At 39.4% G+C, this 25567-nt stretch overlaps 1 protein-coding gene across 21 annotated transcripts in view; it reads left to right on the top strand.

The window, feature by feature from the left end:
- The window catches only part of NEK1 (NIMA related kinase 1), a 209821-nt gene that overhangs the window by 71314 nt on the left and 112940 nt on the right, over nt 1-25567 (top strand). For all 21 annotated transcript variants that reach the window (XR_011386262.1, XR_011386261.1, XR_011386260.1 and 18 more), the window contains one exon: nt 9698-9800. Coding sequence is in view for 14 of the 21 variants with exons in the window: in XM_070068291.1 (XP_069924392.1) it covers nt 9698-9800 (103 nt within the window). In the remaining 7 variants the exon portion in view is untranslated. The remainder of the gene's footprint in view (nt 1-9697; nt 9801-25567) is intronic.

Raw genomic sequence — 25567 nt, 5'->3', positions numbered from 1 at the left:
CAGAGATATAGAGAGATATTCCATTCACTGATTCATTCCCCCAAATGCCAACAATAGCCAGGGCCAGGCCAGACTGAAGCCAGGAGCCAGGAACTCAATCTGGGTCTCCCATGTGCTTGGCCAGGGCACATGTACTTGAGCCATCAGTGATGCCTTCCAGAGTGCATATTAGTAGGAAACTGGAAGGAAGCAGAGCTGAGACTCAAATCCAATCACTCTGATATGGGATGTGGGTGTCCCAAGTGGCATCTTAACCACTGTGCCAAATGCCTGCACCACAGTATACATTTTCTTGCATTCATGTCCTTGTTTTACCAAGTACTATATGTTAGTCCATTTATTCATCACAACAGCCCTTTAAAGTAGATATAATTGTTATTACCCATAAGGAAATTAGAATTTACAGAGATTTAAAATACATCATCATGCTAATAGCAAATACAGAGTTGGAATTTAAACTAAGTTCATTTAACTGTAGAGTTCAACTTCCTTTTTATTTAACTTTTATTTAATAAATATAAATTTCCAAAGTACGACTTTTGGATTATAGTGGCTTTTTCCCCCCATAACCTCCCTCCCACCCGCAACCATCCCATCTCCCACTCCCTCTCCATCCCATTCACATCAAGATTCATTTTCAATTATCTTTATATACAGAAGATCAATTTAGTGTGTACTAAGTGAAGATTTCAACAGTTTGCACCCACACAGAAACACAAAGTATAAAGTACTGTTTGAGCACTAGTTATTCACATAGTACAACACATTAAGGACAGAGGTCCTACATGGGGAGTAAGTGCACAGTGACTCCTGTTGTTGATTTAACAATTGACACTCTTATTTATGGCATCAGTAATCACCTGAGGCTCTTGTCATGAGTTGCCAACGCTGTGGAAGCCCCTTGAGTTCACCAACTCTGATCTTATTTAGACAAGGCCATAGTTAAAGTGGAAGTTCTCTCCTCCCTTCAGAGAAAGGTACCTCCTTCTTTGATGGCCCATTCTTTACACTAGGATCTCACAGAGATCATTCGTTTAAGTCTTTTTTTTTTTTTTTTTTTTTTTTTTTTTTTTTTTTGTCACAGTGTCTTGGCTTTACATGCCTGAAATAGAGTTCAACTTCTTAAACATGCTTAATTATTTCTGAAAAGTTTTGAAACTTTGGTTGCCATGGTAGCTTGATGTAGAGATTGTCAAATGGATTATTAACTGGTTAAAGAACAGTATTCAGAGGATGTTGGTTAAGATTTTTAGCTCATCCAAATAAATGTTTTAGAGGCTTGTCCTCCATTAATTAAACTTCATGTTTAGGAAGGACCTGGAAAAAATATTCAAAGGATATAGCTATCAAGTTCCAAAAGTCATACAATGGAGAGATCGTATAAATATTGCATGATTGATCAGGAAATAAAATAATCTTAGTAAATCATAGCTACAGCTAATTTCATTTAGCTAAAATTTAGCAGAAATAAATTTAAATCTGAAAAATTATCTAACTGAATATATACTTTGAAATGGTTTATAAACAGCATACATTAATTGCTTCTTGGCCCTTTAGCTAAGATCAAGTGTGTAGCATACATTAAGAAAATCAAAGTAGGGGCTGGCACTGTGGTGCAATGTGTTAAAAGCCCCAGCCTGCAGTGCTAACATCCCATATGGTCACCGGTTCAAGTCCAGGGTGCTCCACTTCCTATCCAGCTCCCTGCTAAAGTGCCTGAGAAAGCAGCAGAGGATGGCCCAAGTACTTGGGCCCCTGCACCCTTGTAGAAGTTCCTGAAGAAGCTTCTAGATCCTGGCCTTGGCCTGGCCAGCCTCAGTCTTTGCGGCCAGTTGGGGAGTGTACCAGAGGATGGAAGACATCTTTCTTTCTGTCTCTACCTCTCTCTATAACTCTGCCTTTCAAATAAATAAAATAAATCTTTAAAAAAAGAAAAAAACTAATTGCCTTGCATTGCCACTTGGATCAAATTATAGCCCTTGAATGGCCTGTAAGTTCTTTTAGAGACGTCTGTGTGCTTCCATGGTATTATCTTGCTATTCCTGTTCTCCGATTCTGTGAGTGTAAAGGTAATGGATTTTTTTTCTATTTGTTCTTTTACTTGTTTCTCTTGCCTGGAATTTCTTTGCCTTGATGGTTTTAGCCACTAATGCCTGCCTTGACCTTGGCTTAGGTTAGTGATTATTTACTAGGTCTTAAAAATGAAAATTAATTTGGGACCAATGAGTGATCCCAACTTTTTTAAAAATTTCATTTATTTATTTGAGAGGTACAGTTACAGAGAGACAAAGTTCTTCCATCTACTAGTTTACTCCCCAAATGGCCTCAATGGCTGGAGCTGGGCTGATCTGAACCAGGAGCTTCTTCTGGGTCCACATGGGTGCAGGCCATCTTCTGCTGCTTTCCCTGTCCATAAGCAGAGCTAGATCAGAAGAGGAGCAGCCAGGACGTCAACCAGCACCTATTTGGGATGCTGGTGCTATAGGCAGAGGCTTAGCCTACTATGCCACAATGCTGGCTCCCCCAACTTTTAATTTCGCCAAGTAAGCTCACTTTTTTTAAAATTTATTTGACAGGTAGAGTTATAGACAGTGAGAGAGAGCGAGAGACAGAGACAGAGAGAAAGGTCTTCCTTCCGTTGGTTCACTCCCCAAATGGCTGCTACGGCCAGCGGTGTGCCAATCTGAAGCCAAGAGCCAGCTGCTTCCTTGTGGTCTCCCATGCGGGTGCAGGGGCCCAAGGACCTGGGCCATTCTCCACTGCCTTCCCAGGCCACAGCAGAGAGCTGGACTGGAAGAGAAGCAACGGGAACTAGAACCCGGTGCCCATATGGAATGCCAGCGATGCAGGCAGAGGATTAGCCAAGTGAGCCATGGTGCCGGCCCCAAGTAAGCTCACTTTTTAAAAGTTGTCAACTCCACTTCATCTTTTGTTGAGAATGGACATTTCAACATAAAAATAAGATGATATAATCTTAGAATACAGATTGTATTTCTGAATTAGCTTGTGCTTGTAAAAGTTGTAGTTTCTTCATATTGTTGAAAACTTATTGATGGACTATTGCTGGCCAGTGGCTCTAGAATGACTAGTCACCAGCTCCAGCTGGTATAAGCCTGAATTAGTCAGTCTTCCCAAATACTCTAACATCTTGATGTATGCATCTATATAGTAGAAATAAGCATTTTTGAAGAGATTTTTAAGTTAAGTTTTGAATCTTCTCCATTGGTCATTGTTTGGAGAGCACAGCCCAAAAAGAGTTTCTCTGGTACTCATTATCATTGTCATCATTTCTTTCACCATTACCACTCTCATCATCTTAGGGCTTTTCTATTATTACTATTTCAACATATTATTATGATTAGGCTTCAACAAAACCTTGTCTTTTCCAGCAAAGCATTCTGTCTCGTTATGGTAGTCTTAGAACTTTTCTAAAAAATTGTGTAAAAATTATTTCTCTTATTGTGGAATATATGCTAAAGTAGGTTGAGTTGGGAAGAAAGAATTTCATAAATTAGAAATCTGAAACATGTTAGATATGCTTCTTCCTAAAAATTTATTATAATAGAAGAGCCTTAAAACTAGTATGGTTATATTTTGGTGTAAGAATAAAAATGAGTTCATATCTTTCATAATTGATAATTATTGTTAAGGAAATGATTTAATATTTACGTGTATGATATTCTCTTTATCCCAGTGTACTAATACTCATTGTCTCATATTTCCATATTCACTGTAATCCATTTCCATTGTCATGGATCAACAACTTTAATTACTTGATCCAACTTAAACAATTGTCTTTGCCTGTGGATGTTTGGCTGTTTTTCTCTCATTCTCAAAATCCCTTTGAATATTTGCTGAGTTCAAGAATGCTTATGTATTTCTGTTTAAAAATACTAGTGACTAACTACCTTGTTATTACCCTTTTACCTGGTATTAATAAGCAAATGTCCATATCTTTTTTTTCCTCTTGCTTGTGTCCAAGGAAAAGAAAACCTGAAGAAAAGTCACACGTGGCTTTTTTGTGTTGTATTTCTGCTCACCAAAGTGATATGGGTTAGTTTTAGAAAAATTGGAATGTGTGCAGGCCGGTGCCGAGGCTCACTAGGCTAATCCTCCATCTGCGGCGCCAACACCCCAGGTTCTAGTCCCGGTCAGGGCACCGGATTCTGTCCTGGTTGCTCTTCTTCCATTCTAGCTCTGCTGTGGCCCGGGAGTGCAGTGGAGGATGGCCCAAGTATTTGGGCCTTGCACCCGCATGGGAGACCAGGGGGAGACACCTGGCTCCTGGCTTTGGATCAGCGCAGCGCATCGGCCATAGTGGCCATTTGGAGAGTGAACCAACAGAAAAGGAAGACCTTTTTCTCTCTCTGTCTATCTCTGTCTATCAAAAAAAAAATTGGAATGTATGGGAGAATGTTAGAAAAATCTTTCCTAATCTTTGCATAGGCAGTACTCAGTGAAGTATACTTTTGTTCTTTTTAACATATTTTTTCCTTAGATGGTAAGATGAAATCCTATGTACTAATTAACAACTCTTTTTAAAAAAATGGCATGTGCCATGTCTTTTTTACATTAAAAATTGCTTTATGTGGAGGGTAGTCATTTTGCCTAGTAGTTAAGCCACAAGTTAGGATATCTGGTCCTAGAGTTCCTGGGTTTGAGTCTCTGCTGACTCCTGACTCGCTAGAAATCTGGAGCAGGGAAGGATAGCAGTGATGGCTCAAGTAGTTGGATTCCTGCCACCCATGCAAGAGACCTGGATTGTGGGCATTTGGGGAGTGAACCAGCAGATGGGAGCTCACTCGCTCTCTCCCTCTGCCTCTCAAATTCTTTTTTTACTATTATCGTCATCCTCATTATCACTGTTCACTATTCAAGGGGCTGGAACTGGGAACTTAATCAAGGTCTCTCATGCAAATGGCAGGATGCAACTTAAACCATCACTTCTGCCTCCTAGGTTCTACATTAGAAGAAAGCCAGTGTCAGGACTCGGATCTGGGAGTTGAACCAGGTTACTCCAGTGGGATGGAGATGTCCTAACCAGCATCTCAACTGCTAAGCCTAGTACCTAAAATTTAATCAGCACTCTTGTCTGGACCTGTTCTAAGCTATTTACATCAATGGCCAATCCATATTATAGATGAATGCCATGTTTTTGAATTTGCCTACTTGCTAAAACTCATTTGTATCCCCAAAATCAATGCTTAGTATTTTTTCATCATCCATGGGCATGCTCAGAACAGCACACAATTTGAGTTATCCAATGCACAGGTTCCCAGCTGAGGTTTAATTAACAAGGTGATGCTCTGTCTTATGAATTTTGTTTAGTATTTAAAATGCCCTATAACATAGGGCTAAAATACTATCCAGTGTTCCAACATCCAAGAAGGCTTTAATATGCCTCAGGGAGAAAATAAGTGTGCTAGATAAGCTTTATTTATGTGTTAGTTGTAGTGGTGTTGGCTGTGAGTTCAGTGTTAATGAGTTAGCAATGTTTGTTAAATGAGATTTCTTTTTTTTTTTTTTTGAAAGGCAGAATTACACATACACACAGATGCAGAGAGAGAGAGAGAAAAGAGGGATCTTCCATCCCCAAATGGCTGCAACAGCCAGGGCTGTGCCAGGCTGAAACCAGTAGCCAGAAGCTGGAAGGTCTCCCATGTGGGTGCAGGGGCCCAAGGACTTAGGCCATCTTCTACTGCTTTCCCAGGTGCATTAGCAAGAAGCTAATGCAGAATTGGAGCAGTTCGGACTAAACTGCTGTCCATTTGGGATGCCAGTTCTGCAGGTGATTACTTAACCAGTTACACCACAGTGCCAACCCTAAATAATATTTCTTTAAACAGAAATACAAATAAAACCATGTTCTGTATTAATCATTTGACAAAAATATATCAAGAGACTCACAGGAATCTAACCTTATACTTCTTATAGAAATAATGGTTCAGGCCGGCGCCGCGGCTCAATAAGCTAATCCTCCGTCTTGTGGCGCCGGCACACCGGGTTCTAGTCCCAGTCGGGGTGCCGGATTCTGTCCCGGTTGCCCTTTTTCCAGGCCAGCTCTCTGCTGTGGCCCGGGAGTGCACTGGAGGATGGCCCAAGTGCTTGGGCCATGCACCCCATGGGAGACCAGGAGAAGTACCTGGCTCCTGCCTTCGGATCAGTGCAGTGCGCCGGCCGCAGCATGCTGGCTGTGGCGGCCATTGGAGGGTAAACCAACGGCAAAGGAAGACCTTTCTCTCTGTCTCTCTCTCTCACTGTCCACTCTGCCTGTCAAAAAATAAAAGTAAAATAAAAATTAAAAAAAACTTCATAAATAAAAAAAAATAATGGTTCAATGTTTGTTGATTACATGGTCATCATAACTTTGTAGAGTATAACTGCTTTAATTCATTTAATTATCACCAGTGCTATAAGGCAGATATTATTGCTGCTCTGGAGAGTAATACATTGAAGTACTGCATGATTTAGTTGTCTAGTTGAACCTCATTTAACTATTTATAACAATTTATTAGTGAAACAAAGACTGGACAGTTTGGTTTCCAAGTTTACTTACCTAAGAGTTGTACTATAATGACTTTACTAAGGCTTGAAGCATTTTATAAGGAAGGTGGGGATTTATCTACAATTAAAGAAAACATGGTTAGAGGAGCAAGCTTGGAAGAATTTGGTGGCTTGTCATGTAGGAGAGGGATTAAATTTCTTTTTATTTGCATAAGTTACAACTACTGTGAATAAGAGAAGTATAGAAATGGATTTTGGCCCAGTATAAGGGCTGTTCAATGAGCAGACTGTGGGATTTAGTGAATGTATTCAAACTGCAATTATTATCCAGATCTTTAAATGACAACGTGTCAGGAATATTTATTTTTAAAAGTTTATTTATATTTATTATTTGAAAGTCAGAGACAGGTAGAAAGTGATCTGCCATCTTCTAGTTCACTCCACAAATGCCCCCCAATATTCAGGGCTGGTCCAGGCCAGAGTCAGGAGCCAGAAACTGCATCCTGCTCTCACAACGGTAGCAGGAACCAACTACTTGAGCCAGCATCTGCTGGTCAAGTGTTTTTATATTTTAAATAGGGAAATAGTTGGTGAAAAGTTGAGCTAGTTAATACCCACGGTCTCCTCTAATCTGAATATTATGATTCTTTTTCTTCAAATATTTATTTATTTGTTTGAAAGGCAGAGTTACAGAGAGAAAGAGAGAAATCAATCTTTGAACTGTTCACTCCCCAAGTGACTGCAATAGCCAGAGCTGGGCCAGACCAAAGCCAGAAACCAGGAGCTTTATCCAGGTCTCCCAGATGGGTGCAGGGACTGAACCACTTGGGCTGTCCTCTGTTGTTTTCCCAGGTACATTAGCAGGAAGCTAAATCAGAAATGGAACAGCTGGCGCCCATATGAGATATCGACACTGCAGGCATTGGCTTATCCTGCTGTACCACAGCGCTGACCCCTGTGATTCTTTAGTTTTGTACTTTTTGTATTATAGAACATTTTCTTCATACTGTCATAATTTCTGGTTCTTATTATAATCCGTATGTCATTGTCATTCATGATTAGTTATTTTCCCTGATTCAAAACTGGGCCAACAAACTGAAATTTAAAATCATCTAGGACTCTTTAGAATTCTCTTTTACCCATATTTTGGGTCACTCATATGTTCTTGTTCCTTCTTGATGGTTTACTTTATGTTTTCCTTTCTTATTATTAGTTCTGGCTAGTCTGGTTTTGTTTATATCCATGTCTTGTTAACATACCTCTTCTATGAGATTTTTAATATTGGGACCTCAAGCCATGTAAGACTTCTTTATAATAAATTTTTGAGTTCTCTGAACATATATGTTTTTGTAGTGCTTTAACTTTTCCAAGTCTTTCCTGATATTGCTTCATTTAAATTGGATAAAATGAACAATAATTACATTCCATCAGATAGACATTATTCTGCCTTAACAGATGTGGAGGTTAATGAATAAGCTTTCTACATAATTTTATTTTCTCATCAACTGTGTGCCACTCCAATGCTTCTAACTTAAACCATACTGACTCATTTTTATTACTCAGATTATCTGTATTACCTAGAGTGCTACCTATTTTTATGTTGTTTTCACCCTTTGAAATATTTCATTTATAATCATTCTTCTAAAATTTTAAATTTCCCTTGTCACTACAGAGTTTTTTTGTTTGTTTGTTTGTTTTGACAGGCAGAGTGGACAGTGAGAGAGAGAGAGACAGAGAGAAAGGTCTTCTTTTGCCGTTGGTTCACCCTCCAATGGCCGCCGCGGCCAGCACACTGCGGCCGGCGTACCGCACTGATCCGAAGGCAGGAGCCAGGTACTACTCCTGGTCTCCCATGGGGTGCAGGGCCCAAGCACTTGGGCCATCCTCCACTGCACTCCTGGGCCACAGCAGAGAGCTGGCCTGGAAGAGGGGCAACCGGGACAGAATCCGGTGCCCAGACCAGGACTAGAACCCGGTGTGCCAGCGCCGCAAGGTGGAGGATTAGCCTAGTGAGCCGCGGCGCCGGCCTGTCACTACAGGGTTTGAACCATGGATATGAGATATGAAGTTTCTCCCCTTCTCTTGCCACTTATTCATGCATTTGCAAGAAAAGGAAGGAAAACAACTTATTCCCTTTTCTCCCTTCTATTGTCAGGGTAAAATAAAAAGGAAAAGTTTGCTGTCAAATAATTATTTTCTCAATTAAAGAATACCAAAGTTTTGTTATTTCATTGTTTAATATCCCATATCCTCTATGTAATACTTTAACCCATTTTAATTTATTTCACTATACAGGTTACTTATTTCCTACTCTGTACTTATATTTTATATGGTATTAATATCTTTTTATTACTAATCCAGGTTGAAATTTTTTTTTAAATATATTTTATTTATTTGAAAGAGTTACAGAGATAAGTAGAGATACAGAAGTCTTCCACCCACTGGTTCACTTCCCAAACGGCCTCAATGGCTGGAGCTAAGCCAAGCCAGAGCCAGGATCCTGGAATTCCATCAATGTTAAAAAACATTTGTAAAGAGAAAATGAGTAAATTGAGTGCAGTCGTCCTTCAGTATCCATAGGGGACTTGTTTTAAAGATTTATTTATTTATTTGAAAGCCAGAGTTAGAGAGAGAGAGAGAGAGATTTCTATTCTACTTTTTTTTTTTTGAAAGGCAGAGTGGACAATGAGAGAGAGAGACAGAGAAAAAGGTCTTCCTTTGCCGTTAGTTCACCCTCCAATGGCCGCTGCGGCCGGCGAAAGATCGATACTGAAGTGAAATTTGTATTTCATTTTTAAATTGCTACTATACTGCTTTTATTTGGCTTCAATACTAATTAAAGAAAATTTTTACTGTAGTTGAGTTCTGATACAAACTTGGAAATACTCAGAATCATCTAAAAGTAAAGTCTAAAATAATTTTATATGTAATTAGTATAGATCAAATAAATATCAAAGAAGCTTCATCAGATATAAGGATAACATTATAGATTGTGCTTCTATTTAAAATAGTCACATGTGATTTAGGTAGCAGATAACAATATATGAGTGTATGTAGTGAGTTTTTTTATTATAGAGAATTTTTTCAGACCAGCCTTTCTTCATTTCTGCAATGAGAAGAAATTACCATGATTTTCAGATTTCTGGTATATTTCATATTCAGAATTCCTGACTTTGTAATTTTTCCAATTTAGGCAAAAAGGACAGCTACCTATAGAAAGAGCTAAACAAGTAGAAGAATTCCTGCAGCGAAAACAGGAAGCTATGCAGAATAAAGCTCGTGCTGAAGGGCATACGGTATGATTTTTTTTTTTTTTTTAGATCTTAAATATACTATTCAAACTGAAACTGGAATAAGGTAAGTATAAATTAAAAATGATAATCTAACAATCTGTACATAATTAAGAAATAAACATACTCAAGGTAATTTGCAGAGGGCTCAGTTTTGATAAAACTTAGTCTCTATTCTATATTTTTTTTAAACTAAAGGTAAAATTCTATTGTTACTTTGGGTAATTGGGAGTATGTTCATAATTCTTTACTTTAAAAAGCATAGAAATATATACATCAGCCCCAATATTCATACTTAAGAAATGAGTGCTTCATTGCTGGGTTTTCTGTTTGCAATAGTACTTCTGGTATTAAATAATTCTAAGTAATAAACAATTTTAGAAGAAAAATGGGAAAGAAATTTGTGTAAATATAGGTATCATTTAGAAACAAAATTATGTTAAAACCTGCACTTACATCAATTAACCAAATTAAGTTCTATATATAAATTAACCAAATTAAGTTATACATTTCCATACTTAAAACTCTTAAAAAGCCTTTCATTCTTTTGTCCATGGAACAACTGATTATTGTTTCTGTCAGGTAAGCACCCCATGAAGCATTATATTCACATAGGAGTGAGATCATTAGATGGCAATAGATTTTGATTAGACTTATTTATATACATTCTAAGTCCATAAGTTGTATCTTTGTGAGAAAATTGCATATTTTTTTCTTCAAAATGATATAGTAAGATAGTAAAGTTTTTAATGGTTACCATTTATATGTTTAATACATACAATTCAGTCATTCTAAAATCTAGACTTAATCTGAATTTGTATCCTTTTTCTGTATAGTAGAGACACCTCCTGTTTTTTTTTTTTTCATGTTAATAGCATCTGGAATTTTAGTTACGTATTTTGTTTAAAATATTCTTGAATGATTATTAGACATCTAGTTTACTACTTTCCTCAACAATGTTCATTGCATGCTACTCTTCTGCCTTCAATTTGTTTTTCTTCTTACCACAGAATAAATTTCCAATAATTCTTTTGGAGAGACACCGGTCACCTTTTGTTGGGAAATGCCCTTATTTTTATCCTCACACTTAAATTACAATGTCTAGTGGTAATCTGCTGGTAATTTGAATAGTATTTGTACATATGCAACTGCATTATGCCTGTTTTTAGTTTTGTAAAAGATTTTATTTATTTATTTGAGAGGTAGAATTACAGACAGATCTTCCATCTGCTGATTCTCTCCCCAAATGGCCACGATGGCCAGAGGTTGGCTGATCTGAAGTCAGGCTCCAGGAGCTTCTTCCAGGTCTCTCATGCAGGTGCAGGGGCCCAAGCACCTGGGCCATCCTCTACTGTTTTTCGAGGCCAACGTGGGGAGCTGGATCAGAAGAGGTGCAGCTGGGACATAAACTGGTGCCCATATGGGATGCCAGTGCTGTAGGTGGAAGCTTAGCCCACTATGGTACAGCACCGACCCCACAAATATTGTCTTTTAGTACTTTATTTATTTCTTGACATTTTTTACTCTCCCCCCAAAGAAACGCTTTTATTTAATGAGTACAAATTTCATAAGTATAAATTTAGAAATATAGTAATTTTTCCCACAATACCCACCCTGCCATCCTATCCCCTCCTCCCTCTCCCATTCTGAGTCCAATTCTCCATTAAGATTCATTTTCAATTAACTTTATACACAGAAGACCAACTCTATACTAAGTAAAGATTTCAGCAATTTACACACAGACACACAAACTATTTGAGAACAAGTTTTACTGTTAATTCTCATGAAACAACAAAATGAGGACAGTATGGGAAGTAAGTGCATGGTGACTCCTGTTGATAATTTAATAATTAACACTCATGTGTGATGTCAGTAATCACCCAAGGCTCTTGACATGAGCTGCCTAGGCTATGGTGGCCTTTGGAATCCACAATCTCCATCAGTATTTACACAAGGCCATAAGCAGAATGAAAGTTCTCTCCTCCCTAAAGAGTAAAGTACATCCTTCTTTGATGTCCACTTCTTTCCACTGGGATCTCACTCACAGAGATCCTTCATGTAGGATATTTTTTGCTACATTTTCTTGGCTTTCTTTTTTTTTAAGTTTTTACTTTTTTTTTATTATTTTTTTAACTTTTATTTAATGAATATAAATTTCCAAAGTACGACTTATGGATTACAATGGCTTCCCCCCCATACCGTCCCTCCCACCCACAACCCTCCCCTTTCCCACTCCCTCTCCCCTTCCATTCACATCAAGATTCATTTTCGATTATCTTAATATACAGAAGATCAGCTTAGTATACATTAAGTAAGGATTTCAACAGTTTGCTCCCACACAGAAACATAAAGTGAAAAATAATAGCTGATTTTTTTTAAATGATGATGAAATCAGATCAGACCTATTGTCATGTTTAATCCCAGTGAGAGTCAAGTTGGGAATTGATAATTTCTTTTTTTTTTTTTTTTACAGAAGATCAGTTTAGTATGCATTAAGTAAAGATTTCAACAGTTTGCACCCCCATAGAAACACAAAGTGAAATATATTGTTTGAGTACTCGTTATAGCATTAAATCTCAATGCACAGCACATTAAAGACAGAGATCCTACATGAGGAGTAAGTGCACAGTGACTCCTGTTGTTGACTTTACCAATTGACACTCCTGTCTATGGCATCAGTAATCTCCCTATGCTCCAGTCATGAGTTTCCAAGGCTATGGAAGCCCTCTGAGTTCTCCGACTCTTATCTTGTTTAGACAAGGTCATAGTCAAAGTGGAGGTTCTCTCCTCCCTTCAGAGAAAGGTACCTCCTTCTTTGAAGACCTGTTCTTTTCACTGGGATCTCACTCACAGAGATCTTTTGCCAGAGTGTCTTGGCTTTCCATGCCTGAAATACTCTCATGGGCTTTTCAGCCAGATCCGAATGCCTTTAGGGCTGATTCTGAGGCCAGAGTGCTATTTAGGACATCTGCCATTCTATGAGTCTGCTGAGTATCTCACTTCCCATGTTGGATCACTCTCCCCTTTATTTATTCTATCGGTTAGCGTTAGCAGGTACTAGACTTGTTTATGTACTCCCTTTGACTCTTAGTCCTTTCATTATGATCAATTGTGAACTGAAATTGATCACTTGGAATTGTGAGATGGCATTGGTACATGCCACCTTGATGGGATTGAATTGGAATCCCCTGGTATGTTTCTAATTCTACCATTTGGGGCAAGTCAGCTTGAGCATGTCCCAAATTATACATCTCTTCCCTCTCTTATTCCCACTCTTATGTTTATCAGGGATCATATTTCAGTTAATTTTCAACACTTAAGAATAACTGTGTATTAATTACAGAATTAAACCAGTCATATTAAGTAGAACAGACAAAAAAACTACTAAGAGGGATAATGTATTAAGTTGTTCATTAAGTCAGGGCTATGCTGATCAAGTCACCGTTTCCCATAGTGTCCATTTCACTTCAACAGGTTTCCTTTTTGGTGTTCAGTCAGTTGTCACCGATCAGGGAGAACAACATATGGTATTTGTCCCTTTGGGACTGGCTTATTTCACTCAGCATGATGTGTTCCAGATTCCTCCATTTTGTTGCAAATGACTGGATTTCGTTGTTTCTTACTGCGGTATAGTATTCTAAAGAGTACATATCCCATAATTTCTTTATCCAGTCTATCGTTGATGGGCATTTAGGTTGGTTCCAGGTCTTAGCTATTGTGAATTGAGCTGCAATAAATGTTAGGCTGCAGACCGCTTTTTTGTTTGCCAATTTAAATTCCTTTGGGTAAATTCCAAGGAGTGGGATGGCTGGGTCGAACGGTAGGATTATCTTCAGGTTTCTGAGGAATCTCCAGACTGACTTCCATAGTGGCTTGACCAGTTTGCATTCCCACCAACAGTGGGTTAGTGTCCCTTTTTCCCCACATCCTCACCAGCATCTGTTGTTGGTAGATTTCTGCATGTGAGCCATTCTAACCGGGGTGAGGTGAAACCTCATTGTGGTTTTGATTTGCATTTCCCTGATTGCTAATGACCTTGAACATTTTTTCATGTGCCTGTTGGCCATTTGGATTTCCTGTTTTGAAAAATATCTATTGAGGTCCTTGGCCCATCTCTTAAGTGGGTTGTTGGTTTTGTTTTTGTGGAGTTTCTTGATCTCTTTGTAGATTCTGGTTATTAACCCTTTATCTGTTGCATAGTTTGCAAATATTTTTTCCCATTCTGTCGGTTGTCTCTTCACTCTCATGACTGTTTCTTTTGCAGTACAGAAACTTCTCAATTTGATGCAATCCCAATAGTTGATTTTGGCTTTGACTGCCTGTGCCTCCCGGGTCTTTTCCAGAAATTCTTTGCCTGTGCCAATATCTTGAAGGGTTTCTCCAATGTTCTCTAGTAACTTGATGGTGTCAGGTCGTAGATTTAGGTCTTTAATCCATGTTGAGTGGATTTTGTGTAAGGTGTAAGATAGGGGTCTTGCTTCATGATTCTGCACGTGGAAATCCAGTTTTCCCAGCACCATTTATTGAATAGACTGTCCTTGCTCCAGGAATTAGTTTTAGATCCTTTATCAAATATAAATTGGCTGTAGATGTTTGGGTTGATTTCTGGTGTTTCAATTCTGTTCCATTGGTCTATCCATCTGTTTCTGTACCAGTACCATGCTGTTTTGATTACAACTGCCCTGTAGTATGTCCTGAAATCTGGTATTGTGATGCCTCCGGCTTTGTTTTTGTTGTACAAGATTGCTTTAGCTATTCGAGGTCTCCTGTGCCTCCATATAAATTTCAGCACCATTTTTCCAGATCTGAGAAGAATGTCTTCGGTATCTTGATTGGTATTGCATTGAATCTGTAAATTGCTTTTGGGAGAATGGACATTTTGATGATATTGATTCTTCCAATCCATGAGCATGGAAGATTTTTCCATTTCTTGGTATCCTCTTCTATTTCTTTCTTTAAGGTTTTGTAATTTTCATCATAGAGATCTTTAACGTCTTTGGTTAAGTTTATTCCAAGGTATTTGATTGGTTTTGTAGCTATTGTGAATGGGATTGATCTGAGAAGTTCTTCCTCAGCCATGGCATTGCTTGTGTATACAAAGGCTGTTGATTTTTGTGCATTGATTTTATACCCTGCTACTTTGCCAAACTCTTCTATGAGTTCCAATAGTCTCTTAGTAGAGTTCTTTGGGTCCCCTAAATACAGAATCATGTCATCTGCAAAGAGGGATAGTTTGAGTTCTTCCTTCCCAATTTGTATCCCTTTAATTTCTTTTTCTTGCCTAATAGCTCTGGCTAGAACCTCCAGAACTATATTGAATAGCAGTGGTGACAGTGGGCATCCCTGTCTGGTACCAGATCTCAGTGGAAATGCTTCTAACTTTTCCCCATTCAATAGGATGTTGGCTGTGGGTTTTTCATAGATTGCTTTGATTGTATTGAGGAATGTTCCTTCCAAACCCAGTTTGCTTAGAGTTTTCATCATGAACGGGTGTTGTATTTTATCAAATGCTTTCTCGGCATCTATTGAGATAATCATATGGTTTTTCTTCTGCAGTCTGTTAATGTGGTGAATCACATTGATTGTCTTGCGCACATTAAACCATCCCTGCATACCAGGGATAAATCCCACTTGGTCTGGGTGGATGATCTTTCTGATGTGTTCTTGCATTCTATTGGCGAGAATTTTATTGAGGATTTTTGCATCTATGTTCATCAGGGATATTGGTCTGTAATTCTCTTTCAGTGCTGCATCTTTTTCCGGCTTAGGAATTAAGGTGATGCTGGCTTCATAGAAAGAATTTGGGAGGATTCCCTCTTCTTCAATTGTTCTGAATAGTTTGAGAAGAATTGGAGTTACTTCTTCTTTTAATGTCTGGTAGAATTCAGCATTGAATCCATCTGGTGCTTGGCTTTTCTTTGTTGGGAGGGCCTTTATTACTGTTTCAATTTCTGTCTCAGTTATGGGTCTGTTTAGGTTTTCGATGTCTTCCTGGTTCAATTTAGGTAGGTTGCATGTGTCCAGGAATCTATCCATTACTGATAGGTTTCCCTGTTTGCTGGCATACGTCCTTGTAGTAATTTCTGATGATTCTTTTTATTTCTGTGGTGTCTGTTACGTTTCCTTTTTCATCTCTGATTTTATTGATTTGGGTCTTTTCTCTTCTTTTTTTAGTTAGTTGGGCCATGTCTTGGCTTTCTATGCCTGAAATGCTGTCATGGACTTTTCACCCGGACCAGAATCCCTTAAGGGCTCATTCTGAGGTCAGAGTGCTGTTTAAGTGATTGTCATCCTATGAGTCTGCTGTGTGGACTGCTTCCTGTGTTGGAACATTCTCTCCTTTTTAATTTTAATTCTATTATTATTACCAGACACTTGATCTTATTTATATGATCCTTTTGACACTTAATCCTATCTATATGATCACTTTAACAATTGATATGATCACTTGAACACTTATAATGGCATTTTTACTATGCAGCTTAATGGAATTCATGATTCATGGCATATTTTTTAACTTAACACTTAAAAGTAACTCTGGGCCGGCGCCACGGCTCAATAGGCTAATCCTCTGCCTGCAGCGCCGGCACCCCAGGTTCTACTCCTGGTCGGGGTGCCGGATTCTGTCCCGGTTGCCCTTCTTCCAGGCCAGCTCTCTGCTGTGGCCCAGGAGTGCAGTGGAGGATGGCCCACGTGCTTGGGCCCTGCACCCGCATGGGAGATCAGGAAAAGCACCTGGCTCCTGGCTTCGGATCAGCGCCATGTGCCGGCTGCAGTGCACTCGCCATGGCAGCCATTGGAAGGAAGACCTTTCTCTCTGTCTCTTTCTCTCACTGTCCACTCTGTCTGTCAAAAAAAAAAAAATTCTGTAGCAATGTATACAGAACTATACAGTTTGGTAGATACAAACTTTCTCCTCCCTATATTATTCCCACTCTTATTTTTTATTGAGATCTATTTTTTAGCATTTATTTATTTATTGGAAAGAGTTACACAGAGAGAGAGAGAGAGAGGGAGAGAGAGAGAGAGAGAGAGGTCTTCCATCTACCAGTTCACTTCCCAGTTGGCTGCAATGGCCAGAGCTGCGCTGATTCGAAACCAGGGCCCGGAGCTTCTTCCAGGTCTCCTGTGTAGTTGTAGAGGCCCAGGGACTTGAGCCCTCTTCCACTGCTTTTCCAGGCTACATCAGAAAGCTGGATCAGAAGTGGAGCAGCCAGGACTTGAACCGGTGCCCATATGGGATTCTGGCACTGCAGCCGGCTGCTTTACCTGCTACACCACAGTGCCGGTCCCTAAGATCTATTTTCATTAGGCTTTATAGACATATGATTAACTCTATGTCAAGAAAAGAGTTCAACAAATAGTATGAAGAAGGAAAAAAAAAAAAACTGTTCCTCAATAGTCAAGATGAGGGCTGTTCAAGTCATTGCTTCTCAAAGTGTCAGTTTCACTTCTACAGAATTCCTTTTGAGTGTTCTATTAGTTATCACAGATCAGGGAGAACAAACATATGGCATTTGTCCCTGTGGGACTGGCTTGTTTCACTAAGTATGATGTTTTTCAGATTCATCCATTTTGTTGCAAATGACCGGATTTCATTTTTTAAACCACTGTATAGTATTTCATAGAGTACATATCCAGTAATTTATTTATCTAGTCTTCAGTTGACAGGCATTTGGGTTGATTCCTTGTCTTACATATTGTGAATTGAGCTACAATAAACATGGAGGTGCAGATAACACTTTTACTTGCTGATTTCCTTTCCCTTGGGTAAATTCCCAAGAGTGGGATGGCTGGGTCATATACTAAGTCTGTATTCAGATTTCTGAGGTATCTCCAAACTTTCTTCCATAGTGGTTTTACCAGTTTACATTCCCACCAACAGTAGATTAGAGTACCTTTTTCCCCACATCCTCGCTGGCATTTGTTTGTTGATATCTGTATGAAAGCCGTTCTAACTTGGGTGAGGTGAATTCCCATTGTGGTTTTGATTTCCATTTCCCTGACAACTAGTGATCCTGAACATTTTTTGACCATTTGGACTTATTCTTTGGAAAAATGTCTGCTTAAGTGCTTTGCCCATTTCATAACTAGGTTGTTTGTTTTGTTGTTGTTGACTTTCTTGATCTCTTTATATATTCTGCTTATTAATCTTTTATCAGTTGCATAGTTTGCAAATAATTTCTCCCATTCTGTCAGTTGCCTCTTCACTTTCCTGACTGTTTCTTTTGCAGTACAGAAGCTTCTCAATTTGATATAATTCCATTTGTTAATTTTGGCTTTGATTGCCTGTGCCTTTTGGGTCTTTTCCAAGAATTCTTTTCCTGTCCCAATGTCTTGCAGGGTTTCCCAAATGTTCTCTAATAATCTGATGATATCAGGTCATAGATGTAAATCTTTAATCCATTTTGAGTGGATTTTTGTGTAAGGTGTAAGGTAGAGGCCTTGCTTCACACTCCTGCATGTGGAAATCCAGTTTTCCCAGCACCGTTGGTTGAAGAGACTGTCCTTGCTCCAGGGATTGGTTTTTGCTCCTTTGTTCAATATAAGTTGGTTGTAGATGCTTGGATTGATTTCTGGTGATTCTGTTCTGTTCCATTGGTCTATCCATCTGTTTTTGTAGCAGTACCAGGTTGTTTTCATTACAATTGCCTTGTGTTATATCTTGAAATCTGGTATTAGGATGCCTCCAGCTTTGTTTTTGTTGTCTAAGATTGCTTTAGCTGTTCGAGGTCTCTTGTGTTTTCATACGAATTTTAACATAATTTTTTCTAGATCTGAGAAGAATGTCATTGGTATTTTGATTGGTATCCCACTGAATCTGTAAATTGGTTTTGGAAGAATAGACATATTGATGGTATTGATTCTTCCAATCCATGAACATGGAAAATTTTTCCATTTTTTGTATCTTCTATTTCTTTCTCTAATGTTTTATAATTCTCATTGAGAAGATCTTTGACATCCTTGGTTAAATTTATTACCAAGTATATAATTTTTGGTAGCTATTATGAATGGGATCGATGTTAGAAGTCCATTCTCAGCTGTGGCATTTTGTGTGTTTACAAAGGTGTTGATTTTCATGTATTCATTTTATATCTTGTTACTTTACCAAACTTTTGTTGAGTTCAAATAATCTCTTGGTGGAGTCTTTTGGCTCCCCTATAAATTGAATCATGTCATGTGCAACTAGGGGTTGTTTGACTTCCTCTTTCCCAATTTGAATCCCTTTGATTTTCTTTTTTCTTGCCTAATGGGTCTGGCTAAAACTCCCAGTACTATATTGAATAGCAGTGGTGTGACTGAGCATCATTGTCTGGTTCCAGATCTTAGTGGGAATGCACCTATCTTTTCCCATTCATCAGGATACTGGCCATGGGTTTGTCATAAATTGCCTTTATTATGTTGTGGCAGGTTCCTGCTAAACCCAATTTGCTTAGAGTTTTCATCATGAAAGGGTGTTGTATTTTATCAAATGCTTTCTCTGCATCTATTGAGATAATCATATGGTTTTTCTTCTTCAATTTGTTAATGTGATGTATCACATTGGTTGATTTGTGCATATTACCCTGCATACCAGGGATAAATTCCACTTGGTCCTGGTGAGTGATCTTTCTAATGTGTTGTTGGATTCTATTTTCCAAAATTTTTTTGAGAATTTTGCATCTGTGTTCATCAGAGAAATTGATCTGAAGTTCTCTTTCCCTGTTTTGTCTTTTCTGGGTTTAGGAATTAAGGTGATGCTGGCTTCATTGAAAGAATTTGGGAGGATTCCCAACCTTTCAGTTGTTTTGATTAGCTTGAAAAGAATTGGAGTTAGTTTTTCCTTAATGTCTGGTAGAATTCAGCAGTAAGCCATTTGGTCCTGGGCTTTTCTTTGTTAGGAAGGCCCTTATTACTTTTCATTTGCCGTCTGGTTGTGGGTCTAATTATGTTTTCTGTGTCTTCATGGCTCAATTTAGGTAGGTTGTATGTGCCAGGAATCTATCCATTTCTTCTAGGTTTCCCAGTTAGTTGGCATACAGCTCTTCGTAGTAATTTCTGATGATTCTTTTTATTTCTGTTGTGTCTGTTATTACATTTCCTTTTTATTCCTAATTTTATTAATATGGGTCTTCTGTCTGCTTTTTGGTTTGTTGGGCCATTGGGGTGTTAATTTGTTTGTTTTTTCAAAAAACCAGCTCTTTGTTTTGCTAATTTTATGTATTTTTAATTCAATTTTGTTGATTTCTTCTCTAATTTTCATTATTTCTTTTCTCCTACTAGTTTTGGGTTTGGTTTGCTATTATTTTCCTAGATCCTTAGATGCATTGATAGCTCAATTATTTCGTGCCTTTTCTATTTCTTGCTGTAGGTACCAGTTGCTATAAACTTTACTCTTAACACTGATTTTGCTGTATCCCATAAGTTTTGATATGTTGTATTGTTATCTTCATTTGTTTCCAGAAATCTTTTGATTTGTGTTTTGATTTCTTCTCTGATCCACTGTTCATTCAGGAGCATGTTGTTCAGCCTCCATGTGTTTGCATATGTTCTAGAGATTCCCAAGTTGCTGTTTTCAGCTTCATTTTGTTGTCTGAGAAGATACATGGCATTATTTCAATTTTTTTTTTTTTGACAGGCAGAGTGGACAGTAAGAGAGAGAGACAGAGAGAAAGGTCCTCCTCTTCCGTTGGTTCACCCCACAATGGCCGCCGCAGCCGGCGCACCGCACTAATCTGAAGCCAGGAGCCAGGTGCTTCTCCTGGTCTCCCACCCGGGTGCAGGGCCCGAGGACCCAGGCCATCCTCCACTGCACTCCTGGGCCACAGCAGAGAGCTGGACTGGAAGAGGGGCAACCGGGACAGAATCTGGTGCCCCGACCAGGAGTAGAACCCCGGGTGCTGGCACCGCAGGTGGAGGATTAGCCTACTGAGCCGTGGCACCGACCATTATTTCAATTTTTTTGAACTTGCTGAGACTTGCTTTATGGCCTAGTATGTGGTCAATCCTAGAGAAGGTTCCACGCACTGGGGAGAAGAATGTGTATTCTGCAACTGTAGGATGAAAAGTTCTGTTGATATTTGTTAGGTGCATTTGGTCTTTAGTATCGATTAATTCAGCTGTTTCCTTGCTGATTTTCTGCCTGGTTGATCTGTCCATTGCTGAAGATGGGGTATTGAAATTCCCCATTACTATTGTATTGGATTCTATGGCTCCCTTTAGCTCCCTTAACATTTCTTTTTAAGTAGCCAGATAGTTAAATCTTCCTATTGAATTGATCCCTTAATCATTACATAGTGCCCTTCTTTGTCTTTTTGCAGTTGTTGTGTTAAAGTCTATTTTGTCTGATATTAGAATGGCTACACCAGCTCTTTTTTGGTTTCTGTTAGCATGGAATACCTTTTTCTATACTTTCACTTTCAATCTGCATGCATCTTTGTTGGTGAGATGTGTTTCTTGTAGGCAGCAATAGATGGGTCTTTTTTTTTTTTTAATCCATTCAGCCAGTCTGTGTCTGGAGAGTTGAGGCTGTTTACATTCAAGGTGACTATTGATAAGTAATGAATTTTCCCTGCCATTTTTCCATAAATATTCCTATTTTTAGTTCAGATTTTCTTTGTACTCTTACTGGGAAATTTCCGTCCTTTACCTTCTTTTGTAGTGATAACTATGTTTCTGTGTTTCTTTGTGTAAGGTATCATTAAGTATCTTTTGCAGTGCTGGACAGGTGCTGACAAATTCTTTCAAGTTCTGTTTGTTGTGGAATGTCTTTATTTCACCTTCATTCATAAATGAGAGCTTTGTAAGGTATAGTATTCTCAGTTGGCAGTTCTTTTCCCTTAAGGGTGGGAATGTATCTCGCTAGTCTCTCCTAGCCTGTAGGGTTTCTGATGAGAAGTCCGCTGTGAGTCCAATTGCAGATTCTCTGAAAGTAATCTGGCATTTCTCTCATGCACATTTTATAAATTTTTTTTTATAGTTTACTGTGAAAACTTTGATTATAATGTGTCGTGGTGAAGATCTTTACTGGTCATGTCTATTAGGAGTTCTTTGTGCTTCTTGTACTTAGATATCTTCTTCTTTCTCCAAATTGGTGAAATTTTCTGTTATTACTTCATTTTAAAGGCCTTCTAATCCTTTCTCTCTTTCTGCACCTTCAGGACCTCCTAGAACCCATATCAAAGACCTAATTGGGTCTTTGATAGTATTCTGTAGATTACCAATGATGTTTTTTAGTTTCTTATTTCTTCTTCTTGTGTTTTGTCTGACTGTATAATATCCTGTGTTTTTGTCTTCTAAGTCAGATATTCTTCCTTCTGCTTCACTGATTCAGTTTTAAGGCTTGGCACTGCATTTTTTATTTGTTCTATTGAATTCTTCATTTCCAAAATTTCATTTTGATTTCTCTTTAAGATATCAATTTCATGGGAGAAATTTTCTTTCATGGCATGTGTGGGTTTCATTTGTTTGTGCATTTGCTTCTGATTACTTCTAAGTAATCATATGATACATTTTTCGAATTACATTTCTGGCATTTCTTTTTGTATTTTTTTAAAATATTTATTTACTTGAAAGTCAGATTTACACAGAGAGTGAAGGAGAGGCAGAGAGAGTGAAAGAGAGAGGTCTTCCATCCGCTGGTTCACTCCCCAATTAGCCACAGCAGTCAGAGCTGCGCTGATCCAAAGGCGGGAGCCAGGAGCTTCTTCCAGGTTTCCCACATGGGTGCAGGGGCCCAAGGACTTGGGCCATCTTCTACTGCTTTCACAGGCCACAGAAGAGAGCTGTATTGGAAGTGCAGCAGCTGGGACTCAAACCGACGCCCATATGGAATGCTGGCACTGCAGGCAGCGGCTTTACCCACAATGCCACTGCGCCAGACCCTTGGTATTTCTTAAATCTCATCATCCTCACAATCTACTATTGAATTGTTGCGTTCTTTTGTTGGTGTCATGTTTTCTTCCTTATTCTTATTTCTTGAATTGGTACATTTGTTATTTGGCATTTGTGGAGATACTCGTTGGTTTCTTCTTTTTTTTTTTTCTGCTTTGGGCTTTTATCTTTGGGCTGTGTCTGTGAAGAGTTAGTGGAGTGTCTGCTTTCAGGGATTACCTAGAGGTGTGTGGTAGGTATAATCAGAGGGAGGTGTGTGCTTGTCTGTTGGCATAGGCTCAGCTGAGCTCCTCTCCTTGAAGGAGACCAGTTCCTGGGTGCTATCCCCAGTGGGTATATTATTCATCCACTCTGCCACAAGCACCACACAAAGGATCCGTGCAGTCCTCAGTGTAAGCTCAGTTTCCCCAGCAATGTCCCTTGCCAGGTAACCAGGGAGCCTTGAACGTGTGGAGCCTCCCAAAGTGACTGCCCAAAGTCCCAGCCACACCGAATCCTCCCATTGCAACTTCAGTGCTTTCACAATCCCAGCACACATGCCTCCCACTGTAATGAGCACCCAGCCCCCTGTCTGTTCTGCCCACCAGACTCAGGAGTCTCCCCTTGGCTGGTTGCTGGGCATGAATAGGAGGTGGTGTAGCTGTTACATATGTCCAAAATGGCACCTACTCTCTGTCAGCTTGTTACAGGACGCCGTTGCAGGGTGATCAGGGAGAGAGAAAACGTGCCCTCCCACTTGTTTTTTCTCCTCTAGTTTGGCAGGTATACTACCCACAATGGGGCTTCAAGCCAGATACCCTCTAAGCTCTTCTTACAGCTTTGTCGCCAGTGTCTTGGGCTGCTGCTTTCTGGTCTTGCCTCACCCTCCAATGCTGGTACGCAGGCTCTCAGCTGCTGAGGTCCTGAGTTGTTTGTGTCCATGACTTCCACGTAAGTCCACTGTGTCCCCCCAATTTTCATGGAGTTTCCTCTGCTGTTTTTTCCCTAACTCTTCCCTGAGACTGTATGCTCCACTTTTTTTAAACTATCTTCTCTCAGACTAGAGCAGCAAGCTCCCTCTCTTCTAGTACTTTAAAGATGTCTCTCCACTAATGTTCTGGCATGTCCTGTGTCTGGCAATAAGGTTTCTGCCATTGTTACCTTTTTCCTCTGTATAAAATGTGTCTTTTTTCTATGACTACTTTTTTGTTGTTGTTAAGATTTATTTTATTTGTTTCAAAGGCAGAGTTAGAGAGAGAGAAGAAAATACAGAGAGAGATCGAGAGATCTTCCATCTGCTGGGTCACTCCCCAACTGGTGGCAATGGCCAGGGCTAGTTCCGAGCAAAGCCAGGAGATTCTTTCAGGTCTCCTACATGGATGCAGGGTCCCAAGCACTTGAGTCATCTTCTGCTGCTTTCCTAGGAGCATTAGAAGGAGCTAGATTGGAAGTGGAGCAGCTGGGACTCAAACCAGTGCCCATACAGGGTGGCTGGTGCAGGTGGTGGCTTTACCGCTACACTGGCCCCCTGATGACTTCTAAATTTTTTTCTTTATCACTAGAAGCTGGTTGATTATGATGTGGCTTGTATAATTTTCTTCATGTCTATTTTGTTTATTTTTTCTTTGGTTTTTGCTTGTTCATGTAGTCACTCCTTATACAAAATTACTTATCCTCTGTTTTTTCAAAGAAGTCAGACAGCATTCGCCATGTTTAAGTAGCTGGCCATAGAAATTCCAGCAGCACATTGATCTAAAGGGCATTCCAGATTATGACACTAATTTTGCCATTCTTCTCCTACTTGTATAATTTCATGATAAACAAAGTGACCCTTGTCTTCTGCTGCTTCTTCTTGGGAGCAGTGTAAGTCTTCTTGCTTTTCTTAGTATCTCCATGAAGTCTCAACACAAGATGAAAAGTAGTCTCCCTTTGAATGTTGTAATCAAAGTACATTCTCCATCCATTTGCTTTCAGTTAGTGATAAGAAATTCACTTTTTATCCTGTTTCTTGACCTTTGCATTTTCTATTGTATCTGAGGGTTCAACCTCCAGAGTTATAGTCTTCCCTCTTAGGTTTATACAAAAATCTGTATGTTGTTGGCAGTTCCACCACAGAGAAGATGGGAAAGCTTAATGTTTGTGGGGAGCAACTGGGAGCAACTCGGACTAGACTAAGTTACTGGAATTAAGACTTATTCTATGCATCTGCTCTCCCACAATATGGCGCTGGGAGAGGAGGAAACAGCTTCTACACAGCTGCCTCCAGTTCAACCAATAAACTGTAGGACCTGCTCCTGATTGGAGGAGAGCAGCGTACTCGGCGTGTGGGTAGCCGAGTTGGGATTGGTGGAAGAGGACTATAAAGGAGGAGAGAGACAACATGCACCAGGAACATCTATCTGAAGGAACACCTGTGCAGCCCCCGAGAGAGCCGGCCGGCGGTGTGCCGCTCCCCCGCGGAAGTGGGGAAAGTGGCTAGGGGGAACCGCCCTTCCACGGAGGTGGGAGGGACGGTAGCCAACCCGGGAAGAACCAGCAGCAAACCCGGGGAGGGCCAAGCAGACGAAAGAACAACGCAGGGTCCTGTGTCGTTCCTCCACGAAGACGGGGAGCGACATAATGGTGCCGTGACTCGGATATGAAGCCTAGACAGGGTTTAGTGTCGTTCCTCCATGAAGAGGGGTAGCGACAAATGTTTATTTTGTATTAAGGTTCATTGAGCTCCAATCTTTGAATTTATAATTTTTATCAAATTTGGAAAAATATTCTGCCATATTTCTTAAAATCTTTTCAATCTTTCCTGTTCTGAGAATTTAGTACACATCCATGAGACTATTTGTTGCTCTCCCAGCCTCTCATTAATGCTCCTTTCATTTGTTTGTCTTTTTTTCTCTGTTTCATTTTAGATGGTTTCTATTGCT

This window comes from Oryctolagus cuniculus, chromosome 2 (assembly GCF_964237555.1).
Source record: "Oryctolagus cuniculus chromosome 2, mOryCun1.1, whole genome shotgun sequence".
Taxonomy (NCBI): domain Eukaryota; kingdom Metazoa; phylum Chordata; class Mammalia; order Lagomorpha; family Leporidae; genus Oryctolagus; species Oryctolagus cuniculus.
This window is presented reverse-complemented; position numbering and strand designations above follow the sequence as displayed.